General features: G+C 51.4%; 1 protein-coding gene across 5 annotated transcripts in view; it reads left to right on the top strand.

Moving 5' to 3' along the window:
* Positions 1–6,936: 6,936 nt before the first annotated feature.
* The window catches only part of GATA3 (GATA binding protein 3), a 30,109-nt gene continuing 14,741 nt past the window's right edge, over positions 6,937–22,304 (top strand). The window contains exons 1-3 of one of the 5 annotated variants that reach the window (XM_071803530.1): positions 6,937–7,081; positions 15,907–16,471; positions 19,084–19,620. In XM_071803530.1, coding sequence (XP_071659631.1) covers positions 16,231–16,471; positions 19,084–19,620 — 778 coding nt within the window. In that variant the 5' untranslated portion in view covers positions 6,937–7,081; positions 15,907–16,230. Of the gene's footprint in view, positions 7,082–13,663; positions 13,734–15,104; positions 15,304–15,516; positions 15,729–15,906; positions 16,472–19,083; positions 19,621–22,304 lie in introns of those variants that run through there. The other 4 variants (XM_071803532.1, XM_065847365.2, XM_065847355.2 and 1 more) reach the window with 4 other exon arrangements.

Genomic DNA, 22,304 nt, shown 5'->3' with positions numbered 1-22,304 from the left:
TCCCCACACCCCATCCTCTTCCTTCCCTCCCTCCTCGCTTTCCTTTCTCTTGGGTTTTTTTCCCCTCGTCTCCCACTCCTTCCCCCCTTTCCTTCTCTCTCCCTCGCCACGTCCCCAGCCTCCCACACAAGTTTAAAGCCATCAGCCCAGCCAACGGTTAACCAAATCGCCTTGACCTCTCTGCTATTTGATATTCGCCTCCTTGACACTCATTTAGGAGCGCGCAGCGGTAAAGCAGACATTGGACAAGTCCAGCCTGAAACCAAAGCCCTATGAAAGGAGGAGAGAGATCAGAAGAACCTGATAGCTAGGAACTTGTTCTCTCCAAAGGCTTTCTGGACATTTTAGCCTGGATCAGGGGTCCGTGGAGCGCCAGTTCGTCGCCAAGCAGGGTGTAAACGTTAAATGTTAGCTATTTGTTCCAGAGATTGGCATGAAGATCGAGCCTTTCTGCCTCCTCTCCCCGCCCGGCCCCCCTCCCGCAGTCTCTCCAGCCCGTCCAGAGTCTCACAGACACTCATTCATTAGCGGTTTAATAACCCTCCCGACGTGATAACATCCTTTACTCCTGGCTCTGTGAGCGGAGGTGACCCTGGAGGGGGGGAGGTGGGGGCTGCTCACTCGAGATGTTGTGGAGTGGGGAGGGGGCTCAGGGGTACCGGGTAGCCAGTACGAGCTGCCCCTGGTGCAACTGCAGAGTGAAGAAAAGCATCTTCCCCCCGCCCCCTAAAAAATAAAATAAAAATAAAAAATAAACAAAACTCAACTTTGGTGCCCAAGTCCCCAAAAGCTCGCAGGGTCCCCAAGCCCGGAGTCGGGGGGACACACCCACTGCCCATCCTGGTCCCCCCCCGGCGCCCCGTGTCCCCGGCCCTACCGCCCGACCCCCGGGCGCCCTTCTCGGGTGATGCAGAGATACTGGTGGTACCTCACCTGATCAAGCCCCATATTATTGTTAAATGGCTCTAATTTCAACGTTTATCGCATTTGCCCCGTAACTGCGGATCCAGGCATCTGAAGCAACCTTTCGAAACTCTGATTAGTTCAGCTTCGTTCAGTGCCTTTTCCTCCCTCTCTTTTCTCCCCATCATATTTTTTTCTCCCTTTCTGCGCGACTTTCATGCTCTGCAGATAAGATATAAAATACTCTATCGGGATACTGCAATATTAAAGATCAAAAGTGGCATCAATTGAAGACCAAACGCACGGAAAACAAAGGGGAAGGCTGGGAGATGTTCATCAGCTAATTACAACTGCAAATATTATGCAAATTTATCTTGGCACAGAAACGGAGAAAGCGAGTTTAAGTGCGGAGATAATGCTGGAATATTGAATGTTCAGCTGAGGGTGGGACGTGGTCCAATAAATTCATCTAAGGGAGAACCGGTATTATATATATGTATATTCCTATCACGTCATCTACACTTCAGACTGGGGGGGGGGGATCAAAAATTGCGGTTATAATTGATACTTGAAATTCCTTGACAAATATTGCAGGGAATATACGATGGAGGAAGAGCAGGGAAGCAGAGATTGCCGTTCGGATGGGATTTGTGAAACGCCGCATATAAAATGATGAACCTATAGCAGGGAGACCGTGCATTTGCAACACGGACACGGGTGGTGGTGGTGGGAAGGTCTCCCTCAATCAAACCCCCAAGTGTGAGCCTTCCCCTTTAGGCAAAGGGAACAAAAATAATAATAATAATGATAATAATAATGAAATTATTTTTCAACCTCATTTCAGAAGCCTCTCCCGCTTCCTGGAAAAGAAAAAAGGACCGAGCTGGACCTGGTTAATGATTAAACACCGTCCCTGTGCCGTGAGAGCCAAGAAGGGATGAGAGGGAGCCAGGGAAACTTAAACCAAGGCAGAACAGAGCTGCCAGCACCTGTCCCCAGAAATTTTAACATCAGGAGTGTCTGTACACAAAGGAAAAAATATAATTAAAAAAAACCGACGCGCAGCAAATTGCCCACAAAGAGGATTTTAGGCACCATTTTCTCTCTGGTGCTGCCCAAGAAACGAAGAGATGGGGATGCTCTAACGGGGGGTCAGGAGCACCCCCAGAACGTCGGCAGGATTTTGGGGGTGGGTTGAGTCTTTATCATCATTAACCCACACGGTGGTTCAGTCGAGATCAACTTTTGGGCTGAGTTGTTATTGCAATGGGAATCTCCCCACTCCAACCCACCCCCTAAAGGGGGGTAGTGGGGGTTATTCACCGCAAAAAAATATCTGAAATGCATCTTTTCCCTGCGCAGGTGAGGAGGCGAACACCGCCTGCTCCTTCCCTTCAAGGATTCCAACGAACACATTCAAACCCAGCAAAATATCAGCAGATCTTCCCCTCCTCAGGCACACGAATATCAATAATTCCAGGTGATTTGCCCCCCTCCCCTTTTCATTTCTGCAGCCAGAAACACAGAGCAGCGTTCATTTGCATACAAAGCAACCCGTGGAGTTTCTCCAATTTATAACACACAAAAAAAAAAAAAAAAAAAGAGAGAGAGACACAGGGAGAGAAAGGGGAGAGACTCACAGCAGAAATCTTATCGATTTTTGCTATGCATGTATTTATTTGGCAACGGGGCGGGGAGAAAATTGAACATTATTGGCAGCCCTCCCTTCTAGGAAAAAAAAGAAAGAGAGAAAGAGATGCAAATTGTGCTTTATCGTAACCCGGCTCCGTGCTTTAGTCAATGTTTATGATATATTATCTCCTCCTTAAATAAAAAATAAACCATGTAAAATCTCGCAGTCACCGACAGGAGAAACTCTGGTCGATTTTCTGAATTCCAGTCTGAAAGTGACACACTAATTAAAGCGCCTCATCCCCCTAACTTATTATTGTTATTATTATTATTATCATTATCAGATTTACCTTATATTTTTCCCTTTAAAAAAAAAAACAGAAAAAAAAATCCGTTTCGCTGCCCCCAGGATAAAACTGAACTAAAATAAGGACCCCCTTCTTTTTTTCTTTTTCCCCCAACGTTGCCCATCGCTTTCCTCCATCAGATTCATTGTGATGTATTAGATGCAATAAATTATCCCATGTAACAAAACATTGGGAGCTGAAAGGGTGATAATCTGGAAAGCAGAGATAAGGATTCATTATTCCGAATCATTATGAATCCAACGTTGCCTCTGACTTCTTTCTTAATCAGCTCCTCTGATCCTGGATATGTGAGCAGCACAGATAAGGAAAGAGTCATTTATAATTCTGTACCTCGTCTAATATTTTAAATAAAGTCAGAGGCAAGAAAACGCTATAAAACACAAGCAAGAGGCGGGCTCCGAATGAAATATCACTTCGATGTTGTTAGAGCCGCAGTAAGATTTAATTAAAATTCTCCACTTCCACGTGCTTTATATATATTTTTATAAATATATTTTGCACCTTGGCTATAATGGATGGGAATTTGCAACTGGGGCTGTTTATCTGGGTCTGGGATTGGACTTTATTTCCAAGTCTCTCATTTGACTGAACGGAAGATGTGGAAGTGGGGGGGGGGAATTATTTTAATTTCCGAGGTTCCCCCCCGGCCTCGTTCTCCCTCCCTACCGTTCACACAAAGTCATTAGGTCGATCCCACCAATGTAGGAGGCTGCGTTTAATGGAAATCGTTTTAAAGCGAATATACGCTGCGCACACAAAGCACAGGATCGATGCCAAAACGGCTGATTTGGGGAGATCAAGCCAAGGGCCCTTTCTCCCCCTCCTTGAAAATGAAGATTGCAACGATTATATTAAAAAAAAAAAAAATCCTAAAACTGTGTTTTCACAGCTGGGGAGGTGGAAATTATTGATTATTGACAACTTTTCTGCGGGGTGGGGGCAGAGGAAGGCGGGTTTTCTCTCCAGAGCAGACAAGGTAGTTTAATTATAGCGAATAAACCACCCCTAACCTCCTTTCTGCAACCGGCGGAGCGGTTATCGCGAACAGTAACGCATGGATTATATTTATGGAGGGTCCGACTGCAAATCTTGGGTCGGGAGGAGCCGAAATCGATTGTGTGTGTGTGTCTGTGTGTAGGTATTTATTTCGATGTATACGCGGCTCAGCGTGTGCCAGGAGGAGAGCAAGAGATGGGATTAGCCATAGGCACTCGGAGAACCACAGGCTCCCCCAGTTAGTTGGAAAACACATAGAAAAACAAAATTAAAAATATATATATTCTATATATGTGGAATATAAATATGCACACATCCACCACACACACATATATATATTCCGCTTATAGACATACACAAGGAAAAAATACGTGTGTGTATATATATGTGTATATATGCATGTATTTATTTATTTAAATGACCTCTGGCTACCTGACTACTGCTTTTAATGTATATTCGGACCTAAACTGCAGGCATCAGGGAAGGTCTGTGATATGTGTGATAAACCCCGGGTGCCATTTAAAGCCTCATTAGTTATGTTTAACCTTTGAATCACCAGCCATGGTAGCTGGGAATGAACTTCACGGTGCGGGGTGAATGCGGGAGGGGGGTCTGGGTCTGTGTGGATGCGCCTGCGCCTCTGCCCAAATTCCCTCTTCCCACCTCCCCCCCCATCCCGCCCCCATCAAGCTCTAGCCAGGGGAATGGAGACAATAGAGCAGGGACTCCGTCTCCATGGGCTTCCCAAGCGGTTTTTTCAGGAGAATCCTTGATTTTTCGTTTCCCCGTTTCCACGATGTTCTCAGACATCCAGCTCCCTCACCCTTCCCTTTATTTTATTTGATTTGATTTTTAATTCTGGGCAGTTTTGGAAGGATCCGGCAACATCGTCTTCCACGTTGATCTCACCTCCCTTTCCCAGGGATTTTCCCTGTCCGGTGATGGGGAACAAAACCCACCAGTGTTTTTAGCCGTATTTTCATATTTTTTTTATCTGCAAGGATTTAACCCCGGTTCCTTCACTCGGTGAAAACCACACAAGCCTCGTGGCTTTAAAACACTCGTTTTCGAAGCCTTTCCCTAGCAAAAGCCACATTTTTAAGCGAGGGTAGACGGGCTTCGCAGCTGTTGGGGTGCCCGAACTGTTTCCATCGGTGCTTCTCGGTGGGAAGTCTCCCTTCGCAGCTCTAATTAGCTTTAAGTTATTACCTTAATTGAATGTGTATTCTAAAGATAGGATTGGGAGGCGATCGCGTTACCTTTCACCTTATAGAGTCACTCTAGAAGCGGAGATAGTGAACGCCTAACGTCAGCAGAAAAAGGGGGAAAAAACCGTCCAAGAGTAGGAGTATATATGTATTTTTTTCCTTAAGTGATCAATTTTCGCCCCCGTTTCTGGGGCGTCGGGTTGCGCCGGGACTCAGCGCCGTAGGGATGCGCGGGATCTGCGCCGGGTACCGCGGAGATGGGCCGGGGGGGCGGTTCTGCGTCCCCCTCAAACGTAATGGGGGGTCTCCCACTCGTGGGGCCTGAGGGCTGCTACACAGACCTTATTTACTCCCTCGAATAAAGCTCCTGTGGTTTATTCTCGTGACAGCGTTTCACGCCAGTGCTGAATGTGGGGTTTGATGTTGAACTGGGAGGTGTGCGTGTGTGTTTCTCCCCCCTCATCCCCACTTTTTTCCACCTCCCCACTTCTTCTCCCATCCCGGGAAGTGCTGCCCACTCCGGTAACAGCGTGGACACCCCAGGATGCGTTTTCCGTGGCTGGTTTTCCGGGTCTTGTCCGTCTGTGCTGACAGATGCCCCCCTACACGGGGCGGGGGGGGGGGAAGTCTTCGAATAATAAAAGAATAATAATAAAAAAGAGCATCCATCACCAAACCGCAGGGAAGTTTCCTTGCGAGCAAATCTGCCGGTGGGTCAAAGAGGGGGGGCACACAGAGGCTACAGCACTAGGTTTTGGGGACTGACACGAGTGCGGGGTTAAATGTGGAAAATCAGTGCCCCTCCCGCCAGTCACCCATCTCCTGTCATGGCTACAAGATTTGGGGAATCCCCCGGACGGAGCCTGCGGCATGGCCACAGTCTGGCTCCCAGGCTTCTCCAGCGGCCCCACAGCAGTTTCGGGGGGGGGGGCTTTGGTCTTCCCCACCTCCTCCCCAGCCCTCGAAATCCCCCAGGTCTTCGCTGGGAGGTGGAACTGGGGGGCAGGCGGGAGCTGCAGCTCCCCCCGGCGTGTCCCGTTTGCTCCTCACGGAGGTCGTAGGTTCAAGTCCATCCTGGCTCTGGGAGGACAGACCGTGGGGGGACGGACAGATCCCCAGGCTGGGACCGACCCTCAAGGTCGGTATCTCTCTGCAGAGGTGCCCAGAGCCTTCCTCGTCCCGATTAAGAGGAGGGGACACGGGGGACAAGGGGACAGTGACCCCAGCTCTCGGAGTGCCAAGGGATGCGTGTGGATTATGTTTTGTTTTTTTCTGGTTTTTTTTTTTGGTGTTTTTTTATGTCCATATTCTGGAGCCTTACACAGACTCATGTTCAAAATAAAAAATTAATAATAATGTAAAAAAAATAAAGTAAAATAAGGTGAATAAAAGTCCGTCCCGAGGAGGAGGGGGGGACGGAAAAGAAACATCTCCTCGTAGCTAATGTCACCGTTTTTCCTCGAAAGCTTTCAATTCAAGCGGAGAGAGCCTCGGCGTTATTTGTATGATCGTATGCTTAATTGTATTTCTCCTTTTCTTTCCCCTGTCTCTTGCAGGCGTTGCAGCCTCACGGCAGCGACAGTTTCTCCCGGGACGGGTTACATCACGCTCACACCTCTGCGAGCCCCAAGTACCTGGCACATCCCCCCCGCAACCAGGCCCTGCCCCTGTCTCCCCCACCCCACCTCCCCGCCCCATGTGATTCCCGGGATGGGTGTGTAAAGAAATGGCCCATCATATTTCTCTCACTCTTTCTCTGCCCTTTCCCAACCCGGAAGAGCTCTGATCTTCAGCCCAGCCTGGAGGAGGAGGAGGAGGAGGAGGGCAAGGGTGGGCGTTTGGAGGATGCGGCTCCCCCAGGTTTTCCCCCTCGCTGGGAGCTTTGGAGATGCCAACAGCCGCGGCTCCGCTGCTCCCGCACGGCTGCCCTGAGAGCTCCAGCGGAGCGGGACAGAATAAAAAGCGTCTGCCCAGGTCAGTGAATGCTCCGGTTTGTGTGTCTGTATGTTCCCCCACCTTTCTTCTTCCCTTTCTTTTTTTTAATTCCTTCACCTCCTCCTTTTTCTCCTTCTCCACGTGGAGGGAATTAGGATGGGGATTTGGGCTCAAAGGGCAGCAGCCGCCGGCTTGAAACTCAACCCTTATTACTTGCGGTGTGTGTGTGGTGAGGGGGGGGCGCGGAATTTGGTTTTCCCGGTGACCTTGGGGAAAGGCACATTCCCCCCCCCCCCGCCCGGGAGGGATCCGAATTTTGGGAAGTGGGTGAGAAAAAGGTGGTTTACCTCTGGGTGTTAGGAGCAAAGGAGAGAGGCTGGGATAGGAGACGCGGCACTGTCATATTTGGATGCGAAATACTCATCTCAGGACGGGAAGGAATGTATCTTTGTATAGGCGATTGGGGCCTTTCCGTGTCTGGCTTCGTACCTTTGTGCATATATCTTTATATATACAGACCAACATACGCGTACCACTTATATTTTTGTATACAGCGATGTCCGTGCGTGTGCCGGTATCTGCTAGTGCAGCTGCGAGCAGCAGGACGCCTGCGTTTCCATACTATTCCTGTGTAAAATACCCACCGATGTTGATTTGCTTATGTTAGGTCAATCCGTGCTGTATAGCGCATAACATATACTATATATTTAGCACGAGATATTTTTATGTTAAAATAGGTATAGTATATAACAAGCACACTGTGCTTTTAATAGGATCTAATTAGGGCGATCTTCCGCCCGTTTTCTGCGGATATTCCTCCTTTGATACCTTGCAAACCCAAATCACAGCTACCCCAGCTGCGGAGGGGGGAATGTGCTGTAAAGACAGGCTGAGGTGAGGGGGGGTTTGCTCCGTTTCGGGATCCCGCACCGGGGCGATCCGTCCTGAGCTCCAGCAGGACTCGGTGCCCGAAAAACGAGAGGAGACTTTCCCCTTTCTCTCGGCATTCCTGGGTTTAGTTCTCTTTCCTCCTTCACCTCCTCGTAGAAAATGTTTCCACCCTTTAGACTTGGCAAGGGGGGGTATTTCAGGAGGGAGCCTGGAAATGGCTCGGGCTGTCCAGAACTGCGGGTTAGCTGTCATTGTGCGTCTTCGAAACAGAAAGAGGAAAAAAATATGTGTATATCTACGTATCCATCTACCCAGTCATTCATCCACCCCAGTTCCTCTTACCTTCACGTGTCCGTACAAAGGCAGCGGGGCTCTGGGTGACGGATTTTAATGCAGCCGGATAATTAATAACCACCGGCCCTGCTTGTTTTCTCCATTATTTATGGGCCGCAGGTGCGGAGCGGGGGAGTCGGGACTCGGCGGTGCCGCTGCGGCGACAGCCCCGGCCGAACCCCTGTCCCTGGTCCCCGGGCACACTGGGGACAGCATCCCCGGCCATCACGGCAGGCAGGGGGGACAGAGGGAGTCCCGGCAAGCCAGGGGGCACAGGAAAGGAGAAACAGGCTCTTAGGAAGGAAGGAGAGGGAAGTTCTTCCCCCCGGCACTTCGCTCCTGGCTGGGGCAAAGCGCTTCCTTCTCCCCGGGGATTGATTTTTTTAGTACAGAGCCGAGGGTGATGTTTTAATTTCGAGAGAGGGAAAACAGGCGAAGAGGTGCTTCCTCCCAGGGGCAAGTAGGGAGTGGGGTGCAGTGTGAGACTCAAATGGGGGCCTTTTCTCGCCCACTGGGATGCGGGCAGCATCTCAGGAGTGATGGGGCCGGGGCGGGGAAGAGCATCTCAGGGGTACCTACAGGGGCATGTCAGGGGAAATTGGGGTGAGATAATTCCCCAGCCTTAGAGCAAAAGGAAATAGCGCAGATTTTGCCCTGCCCCCATCCGCCGGTACTATCCGACTATTACTTGGGACAGTAAAGGTGAGCCCCTCATTTACGGAGCGGGGGTGTCGTGCGGGGTTGCACCGGAGCGGGGGTGGCTGTGGACACGGGAGGTAAATTTTGGAAGGGGTGCTCTGAAGGAATTGCTCTGAACTAGCGGCAGCCGGGAGTTTCCCGGAGCAAATCTCTCCGTTTTTTATCCCGGGAGGTCAGGATCTGCCCCTGCGCCAAGAAGCTGGTGTTCATTCTGACGCCTCTTCTCACGCCAGCCACCTGGCGATTTGTGTTTTATGCTTTATCTAAGTCCCAGGGTAATTTCTGCTTTTGAAAAGGGGGGGGGGGAAAGTCATTAAACCCGACGGCAGCTTCACCTTCTCCTTGGGGTGAGAGGGAAACGGCGCCGGTTTAAAACCCGCGAGATATTTTGCCTTCGCTTCAGTTCGCCTGCAAACGCACCGCTCAAGGCGATCCTGGGCGATAAAGCAAAGCCGAGAAACACGAAATAAAAAATAACCTCCCCCCCTTTTTTTTTGTTTGCTAATGCGCATTTCCTGAACCTCGCCTTAATTTGGAGTGGCTGTTCAGGTGGATTTCTGCTTTTTCTTTTCATATATATGTTTTAATTTATCAGACAGAAGCCTTTCCGTGCCGGGGGGAGGGATGCCCGGTGCCGCGGCGGGATCCGCGCAACGCGGAGTGTCGGGGAAAAAGGAAAAATTAAACACAAAAAACCACAGGAGAGCAGGAGAAGCCCTTTTCAAGCCATCCCTTTGCTGCGTGAAAAAGGGAAAGTGTGTGTGTGGGGGGGGGGGGCGGTTGGGGAAAGGGGGAAAATTGACTTACCGGTTTGAGCTTGAAACCGGGGCTATGCTGCGAGGGAAGGAGGGAGGAAGGAGCTGGACTCTGCCTCCCCTCCCGAAGCAGGACGGGTGACACGGTGCGTGTGTGTGTCCCCCCCCGCCCCCCACTTCTCCCCTTTGCCCGGCTCCTCTCCGCGCAGTTTGGGGAATGTGTCGGGGGGAGAGGTCGCCTCTGGGACTTGCGGAGCCGGTTTTTGATCTTTCTCAGACCTTTTTTTTTCCTTACTCCTGCAGTGTCCCGGGGCAGTCGCCCTCCTCTCAGCTTCAAAGAAGGAAGCGGGGGAAGGTCGGGGGAAGGGAGGAGGGAAAAGTAAAGTCCCAGTTTCTCTCCTCCCAATTTTAATTCTACGAATTTCTGTTCTTGGGCAGAGCAGGGTTTTCCCCCTTCTCTTCCGCGCCGCCCGCCCCCGTCCATCAAACAGCACCATTTGCGCTGAAAAAATAAGTGTGTGTGTCCGGGGGGGGAGTGGGGGGGTGGTGGTGGTGGTGCACGAAGGGGGAAAAAATTGGACCCGGTGTAATCAGACGTTGAGTTGTTCTCGCTGAAATTTGTATTGCTCAGCAGTTCTTTGTGTGCGTGTGTTTATGTTTCCTCTCGATCTTCGCGAAGGAGAGATAAAGAAATTATTAGAAGAGAACGGAAATATATATGTCTATATTTAAAAAAAAAAAAAGGTTAAAAAAAAAAAGATAAACCACCCGTGTGATTGGTTTCGAAGAGGAGGGGAAGGCTCACATGAGATAAAAGAGATGCAGAAACGCCAGTCTGGTATCTCCGTCTCTCTTTTTCTATTATTATTATTATTATTATTATTATTATTATTATTATTATTATTATTATTATTATTATTATTATTATTATTATTATTATTATTATTATTATTATATTTTGCCAGCCCCTAGCTGGAGGGATGCTGATTATCGCTTTACTGATAAGGAGAGAGGGGGGTTGGCCTTGGGGGAACAGACCACAATCCCTGCCTGATTCAGGAAGGGGAAAATACAAATTAAAACGAAAGAAAAAGAGGAAAACAAAATATTCCCTCTTCTCTCCGCCTTTGTTTAACGCCGGGTTCCTCTCCCCCGGCAAGAGAGCAAGTTACTGTACACGGGGGAAGAAAAAAATCTTCGGAGCTTTGCCCTGGGCCGTGTCCTCTCCATAACCCTCCGATCCGTCGCTCCCGGCTGTTTGTACAGCTTTACCTGTACTATTCTGGTACCCTGTTTAAAAAATTAAGAAAAAAAAAATCCCAGCCCAGCAAACGTAACTTAATCCTCTTTCAGTCAATTATAGTCTAAAAGGGGGCTAAAAGGAGAGCGGGGAAAAAGGGGAGGGTGGGGAGGAGGGGGCTTTTTCTGCCTGTCCCCGCCCCGAGGTGCCAGTGTCAGCCGTGGGCACCGGTGTGGACGGAGGCGGCGAGTGGCCCTGGGCTCCGGCACCAGAAAAACCTCCGCTTGTATCTGTTTTTATTGAAAAAGAACAAGAGGGAAAGCGCGGGGACACACACGCACAGCTTTAGTGTCCTTTGAGTGCTCATTTTCAGGGGAGGGGTAGGCGGGGTAACGACCCCAACTCCCAGAGTTTGTTTGTTTGTTTGTTTTTGTTATATATATATATATAAATTTATATCAATTTCCACCCCCCTTTGGGACTTTCAGTGACCTTTGTCAAAAGTGTTTCCTCCTGACCCTTTTAGATCTAGCCCCATTTCACATACCCCCCCATCCCTTCCCTAACTAGGAGGGATGCTTCGGTCCCCCTCCCTGTGAGCCGCCTGCCCCCCCCGCCCCCGTCAGAATTAACCCCCGAAGCCCCCGAGCCTTATCTGGTGGCTGGTGGCGAGCTTGGGGCTAATTGCTCCAACAATGGGCTCCTATTAACGCCGAGCTGTCACTGGAAACCCTGCTGGGGGCTGCGGGAGGGGGGAGGCCGAGGTGATGGATCTACAGCCACAGCCTGAGAAAAGGACGGTCAAGGCCAGCGCTCCTCGCAAAAACCCTGGGGATCACAAATTAATCCGAGGGGAGAGCGGGGGGGAAAGAGGGGTTTACCTTCCCCCCCCCCTTTTTTTTTTTTTTTTTTGAGGGGTTGTTTTTGCTCTCCCCAGCGCAGTTTCCACCAAGCTGGGAAGATCGCGGCAGTGAGACCGGGGTGAAAATTCAGGGTGTCCACCTCCCGAAATTGGGACTGTGGTTGCAAGCGGGAGGCGACGCGTAAGGTTGACATTGACACCCCCCGTCCCTCCACCCGGGGCAGGACAGGATGCTCAGGACTGTTCCCACTTCTTTCCCCCTGCCACTGATCAGTCTTGGTGTAGCTATTGACTTATTTTATTTTATTTTTTTTTTTTTTATTTTGCATTATACATTCCATTCCCTCCAAACAGTTGGATGAAAGTGGTTTCCCCCTACCCCCGGACGGGGGAAAGGCGCGTTTTCTCGATGGCTTAGCGATTTTGTGACCTCTAGACAGAAATTCCCTTCCTGTGGTCCCACGGCTGTAGGTCCCAGGGCTGTAACTGCGGGAACGGGGGGTTGGGAATCTCAGCTCACCTGCCCAAAGATCCCAACTCGGCACTAAGATATTCCCCTCCCTCAGATGTTAAAATATATTTCTATTTGAAGTGACTATTTTTTCCAAGTGCTGGAGACCACTCTCGCCCGCAAAGTCTGTTTGGGGTCTGGGGAAATTTGGAGAGCGGGGATAAAGAGGAAAAATCCGGGGAAACACTTCGCCCTCACGTTCATAAAATGCATTAAACCTGAGGCGGGGCGGGGGGGTGCAGAAAGTTTGTGCTCTTGCCTGCAAATAAATGCATTGTAAATGACGATCTCCTCTTTACAGTCCTCTTTCTCTCAAAGAAATCCCTTCCCAGTGAAAAGGGGTGGGCAAATGACCCCCTCCCCCGGTGCTGGGGCACCCCGCCGACCCCCTATATCGCCGGGGCACCCAGGGCCGTGGGGCTCCCGGTGTGAATGGAAGCGGTGAGGACCCCCCCCCAAGAACATCAGGAGAGATCCCGGTGGTTCTTACCCCGCAGTGCACCCCAATAACTGGAGCAAGGAAAGCGGGGTGGGGTATCCTGCAAAACAAAAAGGCTGCAGGCAGAGGGGCTTCTGTCTAACTGGGGGGAGAGAGGAAACAGGAGCTTTCCCGGAGTGAACTAAAACCCCCGGCTCCAGGAGGGCCGTGAACATCCCCCCCACCCGGCATCCCCACTTCTCCCGTCCTCCTAATGGGCTGCCGGGAGCGGTGCCCGGCTTCCCCCGGCCGGCGGGGCTCGGCTCTCGGCACCAGCGGCGTCAGCGAGGCTGGACAGCGAGGGGCAGCGCCGACCCCGCTCCCCCGGACAGTCCCGGGTGGGAACAGGATTTGACACCCCATCCCGGCTTGTCCCCCCACATGGAGTTCCCAGTCGGGCACGATTACCCGGTTCCCCCCCGGGATGTGCTTAACCGACCCCAATACACGGTTGGTTCCCCGGCTTTTATACCTTATTAATATAAAGTATATACGTGTGTGTGTGTGTGCATCCCCACCGAGAAGCACGAAACCTCAGCGGTGCTTCTCTGTCCCCACGCCGAACGGCGGATGAACCGCACCGAGGGGCTTAAACCCGGGCTTAAAACGGGCTCAAGGACTCGGAGCGTCCGCCTGGAGGCTCAGCTCCTCCGCCCGTCGAGGAGCGGATCGGATCGGCCGAGGAGGCACTTCCAGGCGGCAGGTTGAGCCCAGCCCGGCGCGGTCGCCGCGGGGAACGGCGCTGGCCCCGCCGACCGGAGACCGCCCCAGCGGGGGCAACGGCAACGGCGAGGCTGTCGCTGCGAAACCCCGGGTTTTAATTAGACCCCCCTGTATAAAACCTCCTTAGAGGCGCTTCCTCTCGCACCCGGGGAGACGATCTCTTGCCGGCGTGCGGAGGGACGGCACGCAAAGGCACCCTGTAAGTGACTTTTCCTAGTTTTACTGCCTTTTTTTTTTTTTAATTTTTCTCTTTCTTTCTTTTCTTTCCTCTTTTCTTTTATTTTATTTTCTTTTCTCTTCTTTTTCTATATTTTTTCTTTTTCTTTTTCTTTACTTTTTATTTTTCTCTTTTCCCCTTTCCTTTCCTTTCCTTTCTTCTTTTATTTTTTTTTTTGCTTCCTGTCTTTCTCTCTGCGCCTTCTGTCTTTTTCTCTTTTCCCTTTCCCTTCTATTTCCTTTTTATTTCTCTTTCCTCTCTTTTCTCTACTTTCTCTCCTTTCTCTCTTTGCCCTATTTTCTCGTTCTCCGTATTTCCTCTTCCCTCTCTCCCCCCCTTTCTCTCTTTATTGTCTTCCTCTCCACTTCCCTCTTCAACCCCACGCCACTTCCCTCCGTCCATTCCCCTCTCCCGGGTTCGTTCCCTGCCCGGTGCCCCGTGGTATGCGGGGGGTGCCCGGGCCACGGTGCCGCTGGGGCCGCTAGGGGATGCCCTGGCTCAACGCAGCGGCCGGGCCGGCCGGCGGGGCGCGGGCAGGCAGCCAATCAGCGCCTCCCGGGGCCGACGGGGCGCGGGAGGACAGCCAATCAGCGTCTCCCGGGGCCGGCGCCCCAGTTCCTGCTCGCCCCCCATTGGCTGCGGCGGCCCCCGCTGGGCGGCGGGAGGCGCTCCGAGAGCGGAGCCCGCGGGGGTCGGGGGGTCCCATGGTCCCGTCCCGCACCGCAGCTCGGCCGGGGACCCCCTCTGTCCCCTTGCCCTGAGCCTCCCCTGCCCCCCCCCACGCCGCTGCCTGTAAGGGAAAAAAATAATACCCCCAAACCGTAGTATTTCCAAACGCGTCCGTTTCTCTGCGCTTGTATCCTTGAAAATAATAATAATTAAATCCTTTATGAGACGGAGCAGCTCTAAACCCGCCGGTGCAGCTTAAATTCAGGTGGCCAGCCCCTCTCTCCCCGCTCGGGGTTCCTGCACCTGCCGGCATATCCCCGGCTCGGCTCGGTCTCGCTTTTAGGGGGTGGGGTCCGGTCCCTCTTCACAGCCTCCCGGTGTGCCGGCGGGACAGCCGACCCGGTCCCCTCCGCGCATGGCTTCCAGGACTGGCCACTCGCAGAGTTTCCCGGCCAGCGGGAAAAGTTATTTTCCCCCTTAAAAATGGAGAAATAAAAACAAAAAAGAAAAAAAAAAAAAGGAGGGGGGGGGCGGGGGGAGAAAAGAAGTTGGTAAAAAGGAGGTTCCCGCGGGTGCGCGGCGGGGGCGGCCGGTGTGCCCCGCCGGTCCCCTCCTCAGGCGGGGACAAGCTCCGCCTCCCCCGGGCTTATGACACTGGAACCTCCTTAAGTTGCGTCTCGCCACAGCTGTCTGTAAGCACTGAGCCGGCTGGCGCCATCCTGCTCCTTTCAGAAAGAATGCCTTCCCTGTAAAAAAAAAAAAAAAAAAAAAAAAAAAGGAGAAAAAATATAGGGGGAAAAAATAGAGCAAGCTAGCACAATCTGATCTGATCAAGCACTTTCAGCTTCATCCCTCCTGGGTCACACACTGCTTCTCCACCAAGGTTTGTGCGGAATTTCTTTAGCAACTTGTCGCCTTTTTGTTTTGTTTTGTTTTCTCTCCCCTCCTTCCTTTTCCTCCCGCTCCTTCCCTTCACCCCCACCCTCTTCCCAATCGCATTGCCCTCCCCTCCTCGATTTCCCCCCACCTTTTCCCCCTTTTTCCCCCCTTTTCTCAGTTGCATAATAATTAATGAGCAATCAAAGTGGCTGTAGGCTGCAAGAGCAGCGAATGGCACAAGTTCTCACCGGCTTAAGCCGCTGGAGCTTCTCAGGTGCAAATTAAGCAAATAAACAAATAAACAAACAACCGCGACGAGCAAAAAAAAGGAGGCAAGAGTAAGAGCTGAGGCGGTAGAAGCGCGGTTAGAGCTGCTCGGCTCCGCTCCGAGCCGGGAGAGAGCGAAAGAGAAAGAGGCGCTGGGGAGAGGTGGGTCCAGGGCAGAGCAGGCGCTTCCCAGGGATGGCTGCCGAGGGATGGGATGGGTTTTCTCCTGCCTAAAAAGTCAGGTGCTAAAGTTCAAAACTTCTCAAGCACGTTTCTCTCTCTGCCTCTCACCCTTTCTCTCTCTCTCTCTGCTCCTTCCCTTTCCTCTTTCTCGTTACAGGTGATCAAAGAAGAGAAACATCTGCAGAAGAGCGGAAGATACCGAGGGGATCTCACTTCGTAGAGATTTTTTTTCCCCTGAGTTTGTTTGTTTTCCTCTTTTTTTCCTTGAAATATTATTTCTTTTTTTTTTTTTTTCAATCGATCGTTTATCACCATCACCCCCCTCCCTCCACTTTAAACCAAACTTAAACAGCAACATCCGAGCACTTTCCCCTCCACCGCTCTGCAATAAACTTCGGCACCGTCTCCCCCTCCAATCTCAAGCCCTCTGCGCCTTGCTGAGGAGGAGGAGGAGGAGGAGGAAGAGCAACCAGCGCGGAAGATGGAGGTCTCCACGGACCAGCCGCGGTGGGTGAGCCACCACCACCCGGCCGTGCTCAATGGGCAGCACCCGGACTCGCACCACCCCACGCTCGGCCATACCTACATGGACCCCACGCAGTATCCTCTCGCCGAGGAAGTGGATGTACTTTTTAATATCGACGGACAAGGCAACCCCGTCCCACCGTACTACGGCAACTCCGTGAGAGCCACCGTGCAGCGATACCCCACGGCCCACCACGGTGAGTGTCCCCGGCGACATCCCGGTTCCCACGGGGCAGCCCCGGCACCGGTCCCGGTCCCTCCGCGCTGCCCCGAGTCCCGCCGGCCCGGCTGTCTTCGGGCAGACCCCGGCAGCTCTCCTGCCAGCGGGGTAACTACGTCACGGGTGGATTTTGGGGTTGGCTTATTGGAAATTAAAAAAAAATCCAGGCTTCCTTTCTTTCTTTTCTTTTCTTCTCTTTTCTTTTTTAAATCTTTCTTTTTCTTCTTTTCTTCTTTCATTTCTTTCTCTCTTTATTTATATATTATTTCTCTCTGTCTTTCTCTCCTTTCTCTTGCTCTCTTTCCCCTTTTATCTCTCTCCCCTCTCTCTTATCTCCCCCTTTCCCCTTCCCACTTCTTTCTCTTTCTTTCCCTTTAATCTTTCTCTGGTTTTCGTCCTCTCTCTTTCGCTTTAGTTTCCCCATCGCCTCTCTCAATTAGGTTAACAGTTAGGGTTTTCTATACGGTGTTTAGTTTTTGCACGATTAAGCTGCTCTGGAGAAGAAAAGCAAGCTGGAGAGCAGGGGTGTGAAAATGACCCCGCTGTCCTCACGCTTGGGCTATTTCATTCTCACTTGGTGAGCTTGTTAGGCTTGGGTTGAAAGTTTTGCACATGCACCCAGGGCCACACCACGGCGAGCGTTAAAACTAAAGAAGAAAAAAAATAATAAATCCCGTGGTGTAATTAGGTATCAGAGATGGTGTTTTTTTCCTGTGGGTCCTGCAGGAAGGTAATGATCCACAGCGTGACTTTTGTTCCTGGGTCATAGCTTTTAGAGAGGAGGTGGAATACCTGGGGCAGATGAGGCCCAGGTCCGTGAGGGGATGGGTGTTTTAGTGCCATCTTTTATACTGAATCGAGGAGATTCAGTGGTTATAACTGGTGTTTACCTGTATGGTGAAAATAATAGGGAAAAGAGAAAAATGTAAAAAGGAGGGGAAAAAGCAGATGCTGTTTCGCGAAGCCGGAGAGTGACCTCTGTGGCAGTGAAATCTAAAAAACCCGAGGTTTGCCATAGAAATCACCCCAAAATCAAGGAAGGGGGAGTGGGACGAGTGAGTGGGGATGGAGCCGAGCCGGGTTCAGGGGCTGCTCCCAGCCCTTAGCTACTTGTTGAGTGCGAGTCTGCATTAGGCTCCGCTCAGTAACTGCATTGTTCTGCTATTAGTCCATTTAAAACAATTATTTCTAAGGATCAGCACGCTTTGTCCTTTCTTTCTTTCTTTTTCTTTTCTTTTCCTTTCTTCTTTTTTTTTTTTTTTTCCCCCAATATATCAGCAGAAAGTGGAAATGCGTTCTCTCTGATCTAGCCTGAATATTATTTACTATGCTACTTCCTGGAGAAGATAATGAATCTTGACCCTTTTCTATTCGTATAACCCACCTTCCCTTCCTTTTGAGCAGTTACTTTCAGTATTGTTCACAAATGCCTGGTACTGTGAAAACTAGCTTGGAGATTTTCTAGACACGTACAAGCTCCCAGACAAACATACGTGTCCACACTGCTCCGGCTCTTTAACTTTCTCTGACTCTATAGATCTGTGTTTGCATCTCTCATTCTGTATATTTAGCAGCCTCTATACACATATCCAGAGACCTACAGAGGTTCAGGCTCTCTAGATGTCAATGCATTTCCAGGACTTTACTAGCAGGCACAAACTTGCTCTCCTCCGGTTGAATAACTCTGTTTTTCAACTTGTAGCAATTTGCTCAAATTGCTGGGGATTTGTGCAGATTTAATTCTTTGGATATATTATTTTTATTTTTTTTATTATTATTATTATTTTAGAAAGGGCAGTGATTAATTTAAAATATTAGCTACCATCTCCTAACCAAGGAAATCAAGATTTGGCTGCGTAAACCTAGTGAGGGTTGTTTTTTTTTTTTCAAACTCTAGGTCTGTATTTTAAAATACAAGTGAAGGATCTCTCGTTATAAGAAAGAGGTGCAAAATTTCTCTGAGAAAGCTGGTACTCTCTCCGTGTGCCATATCGCGACGGAAAAAGCCAGCAAACATCTATGTGCAGCCTCGTGGAAGTAAAAAAGACAAACTAGGCGGTTTGCAAAGTTTAACAGCTCTGTTGGAGAGGTTATTATCACATCTGTGGGCATCTTCTGGTCTTCCTCGTTTGGTCAGAATATTCCCAGGATTTATAGCCCATGGCTGCATTTGGAAAATTATGTTCCAGCTAAGAAAAACAAAATATTTCTGCAGTGGGGTCTTGGCGATTCCACGCAGGGTCTTTGCTTCGAAGTCCGTGTGGGATTGTCTGGAAGAGGGGGAGAGCGAAGCAGGGCTCGCCAAACTCTGTGTCCTAGGGCTGGCATCCCTGGTCGGGGGATCCCGACTCGGACACCCGTTCCTGAGCAGGATCGGGGCTGCCAGCTCAGGCTTATTGGAGTTTTTACATTTTAAGTTTTAAAAGCGAATGGGGATTCGCATCAGATGTAATTTTACTTATTCCCTCCCTCATGCTGAGCCCTTTGGGAAGGAGGGAGTGGGGGACACAGCCCGGTACCCCAACGATGGGCTTGCCAGGGTGGCAAAGGGAGTGTAATGGGTGTTTTCGCTGTGCTCTCTCCGAGCAGGGAGCCAGGTGTGCCGGCCCCCGCTGCTGCACGGCTCGCTGCCCTGGCTGGACGGGAGCAAGGCGCTGGGCAGCCACCACAGCGCTTCCCCTTGGAACCTCAGCCCTTTCTCCAAGACCTCCATCCATCACAGCTCACCGGGACCCCTCTCCGTCTACCCACCCTCCTCCTCTTCCACTTTATCCGCCGGCCACTCCAGCCCGCACCTTTTCACCTTCCCGCCGACCCCTCCTAAAGATGTGTCCCCGGATCCGTCCATCTCCACCCCTGGCTCCACCGGCTCCACCCGGCAGGACGAGAAGGAATGCATCAAATACCAGGTGTCCCTGGCCGATACCATGAAGCTGGAGTCCTCTCACTCTCGGAGCAGCATGGCCTCTTTAGGAGGAGCCACCTCCTCCGCTCATCACCCCATCACTACCTATCCACCGTATGTCCCAGAATATGGCTCTGGACTTTTTCCCCCCAGTAGCCTCTTAGGAGGATCGCCTACCGGGTTCGGGTGCAAATCACGACCGAAAGCACGGTCAAGCACAGGTAGGGCTTTTTGGCTTCTTCATCCCCGTTGCTCGGGAGAGGAAGCTCTGGGGAAAGCGGGGGGCGAAAGGGGAAAGGTTGCGACCCCGTCTCCTCTCTTCACGTAGAGGGATGCGCACAAGCATTCGTGTGATGAACGCAGAGGGAGCTGAAGCCCCCGGCGATGTGTGTGTATTGGCTTTACAGGTTGCCCTGCTGAGTTTATAACCAAACTCCCCCTTGTCCAACCCGGACTGGGGGTCTAGCCTCCCCAAAACCCCAAACCTCTTGTCCCGGGGGCGATCCGGCCCCCTCCGCCACCCCAAGAGCCTACGGGGTGCCCAGCTGCGGCGCCTAAGGAGGAAGCGAAACCGAGGGAACCGCAGCATTAGTGTATCTCTCTGTATTTTAATAATGGTACTAAATCCCGGCCAACTTCCCCCGCCTGCCCTCCGCCTCGCTCTTCCCAGGGTCTCTTCCCATGCGGCGCCCGGGGATGCGGGGAGGGTTTTCCCTGGGGGGTGAGCTCACCCACTCAGTCCCCCGCCCATCCAGCTCCGTGTCGGGGTCTTTGACCACCCCCAGACCCATCCAGCTCCGTACCAGGGTCTTTGGCCACCCCCAACGCAAGACCCCAAAAGCATCCCACTGGCCTCCTCGCTCAGGGAGGAACTGGGGGTGTCCCAGAGCTTTGCGGACCCCGTGCAGGGGCTGGGGTGTTGCGCCGCTCCCTGAACCCTCCGGGCTCGGACGTTTGTGTGCACCGAGGGGCAGCGTGTGAGCCGAGGGGTGTGTTTTTGTGTGTGTGTGCAGGGAAAGGGCGATTAGTAAAAAATTGTTTTTTCTTCTATTTTTTTTTTTTTCCTTTTTCCGAGGAGGCTGCTGCAGGGTTGCCTGGCATGAATGAGATCAGTTTTCAGGGTTTTTCCAGGGTGACATTTACTCTGTCTGTCTGAGCAGGGACTGTCTCTATTTAGCTGATATGTTTGAGCTAATCCAATTATTTTCAGACTGCTGCACGCGACAGTTGCATTGTTTATCCAGCGCCAGGAACTTTAATAGAGTCCGGATGCGGTTAGAGTGACAAAAAAACCCAGACCTGTATGTTTTGTACATGAAAGCAGGAGAGAGAGAGAGATGGAGTGAAACAAAAGAGAGGGACAGAGACTCAAACAGCCCCGGAGCGACTGCCCCGTTTAACCAGAGGGGAAAAAAACCCGACCTGGGTATTAACGGGAACGGCTCCCCGTCTGGCCCCGGTGCGGACCGGGTGCTGTAGCGGGGTAGGGACAGCTCTATTCTCGCCCCCGGTACAAGCCGGACGGTTTTGTGCTTCCCCGGCTGCCCTGGGACCCGCGGAGCCGCAGCTCCCGCTGGGGCACCGGCTGCGCGGTATTTTCAAACCGTCTTGCCCACCCCCACCCCCCCTTACCCCGCCTCTTGTTTTCCTTTTGCCACTTTCTGTTACTTTACCTTCTAGAGACACATCTGCGGTTCGTGATAAACCAACCCCAGGAGCAACACCTATTTTTTTTTCTTACTTTTTTTTTTTTAAAAAGTTGATTTTAGCAAGCTGGGAAGCTCGTGGACAAAGAGTTAGTGCTGGAGGAAAAGGAGGCAGGGGGTATTTTTGCAGGATGAAAAAGGGAGAAACGGCTTCAAATGTCTTTTTGGGTTTGGTTGTTGCTGGATGGGTGAGAGAAGAGGGGTTTAGCGCAAAGGTTCTGGAAAGACGGTTGCCGTTTGTGGTTAGGGTGCGGATGCCTCTTGCCCGAACGCAGCGCGGGAGCCGGCTCTCTGCTGAGTGAGCTCTGCTCTGGCCGGCTGAAGTCTTGTGCTGCTCTCAGATGGGCTGGGAGTCTCATTAGGTGCAAGAAAAAAAAACACAGCAAAACAAAAAAACAACGAACCAAACACCCACTCAACCCTCTGAAAGTAGCTGGGAGGCATGCCTGCACCCCCCAGTTCCTTTCTCCAACCTGGGAACCTGGGGGACCCCCCTCCCGAAAGCTGGAGAGAGGATAGAAAGGTGCCAAAAAAGTAGAAGAAGGAGGGAAAGACCTCAATCAGGGCTCAGGCAGGCTCAGGGCAGTTCAGAATCCCAAATATCAGGCTGTAGATGCGGTGGGGAAACCAAAAGGTTTTCCTATGTTGGGTGGTGGAAGTTAAATTGCAAATTAATCAATAGTGGATGTTGGCAGAGTGATTGTGTATCGGCTGGGGTCGGGGAGGTGTTTTGGATGTTCATCTGTGATTATTTCGGGGATCCTTGATGTGGTCTGACCTGTGGCCAAAGAAAGAGGCCCCCGCAGGCTTACGCACCACCCTTGGAGCCAGACCAGTGCTCAAGGAGTGATTCTGGGGTCCTCATATACATCAGACAGGGGGCCATGGACTTAAATTTGGTATCCTTTCATTTTGGGGGGTTGGAGGCTCCTGCAAAGCCTGCCAAAGTTTGTCTGGTCCATATAGAAACATGGGGTCTGGAGGGCTGTAAGAGCCCTCCAGGTAAGGGGGAACTGCCAGTCCCTCCGCAAAGGAGGGACATGCAGAAGGGGTGAGACCTTCTCCACAGAGCCCCTCAAGGTCTCATGGGTTTTGAGCTGTCATTGTCACCATCCTTCTTCCTTGCTGCTGGGACACAGGCCTGGTGCTGCTTATAGGGTAGTGTTGGGGAGGGGGACAGGATCAGACCCAACCAGACT

Source organism: Patagioenas fasciata, chromosome 1 (genome assembly GCF_037038585.1).
Source record: "Patagioenas fasciata isolate bPatFas1 chromosome 1, bPatFas1.hap1, whole genome shotgun sequence".
Taxonomy (NCBI): Eukaryota; Metazoa; Chordata; class Aves; order Columbiformes; family Columbidae; genus Patagioenas; species Patagioenas fasciata.
The sequence above is the reverse complement of the archived record's forward strand: the minus strand, read 5'-3'. Positions and strand labels throughout refer to the sequence as shown.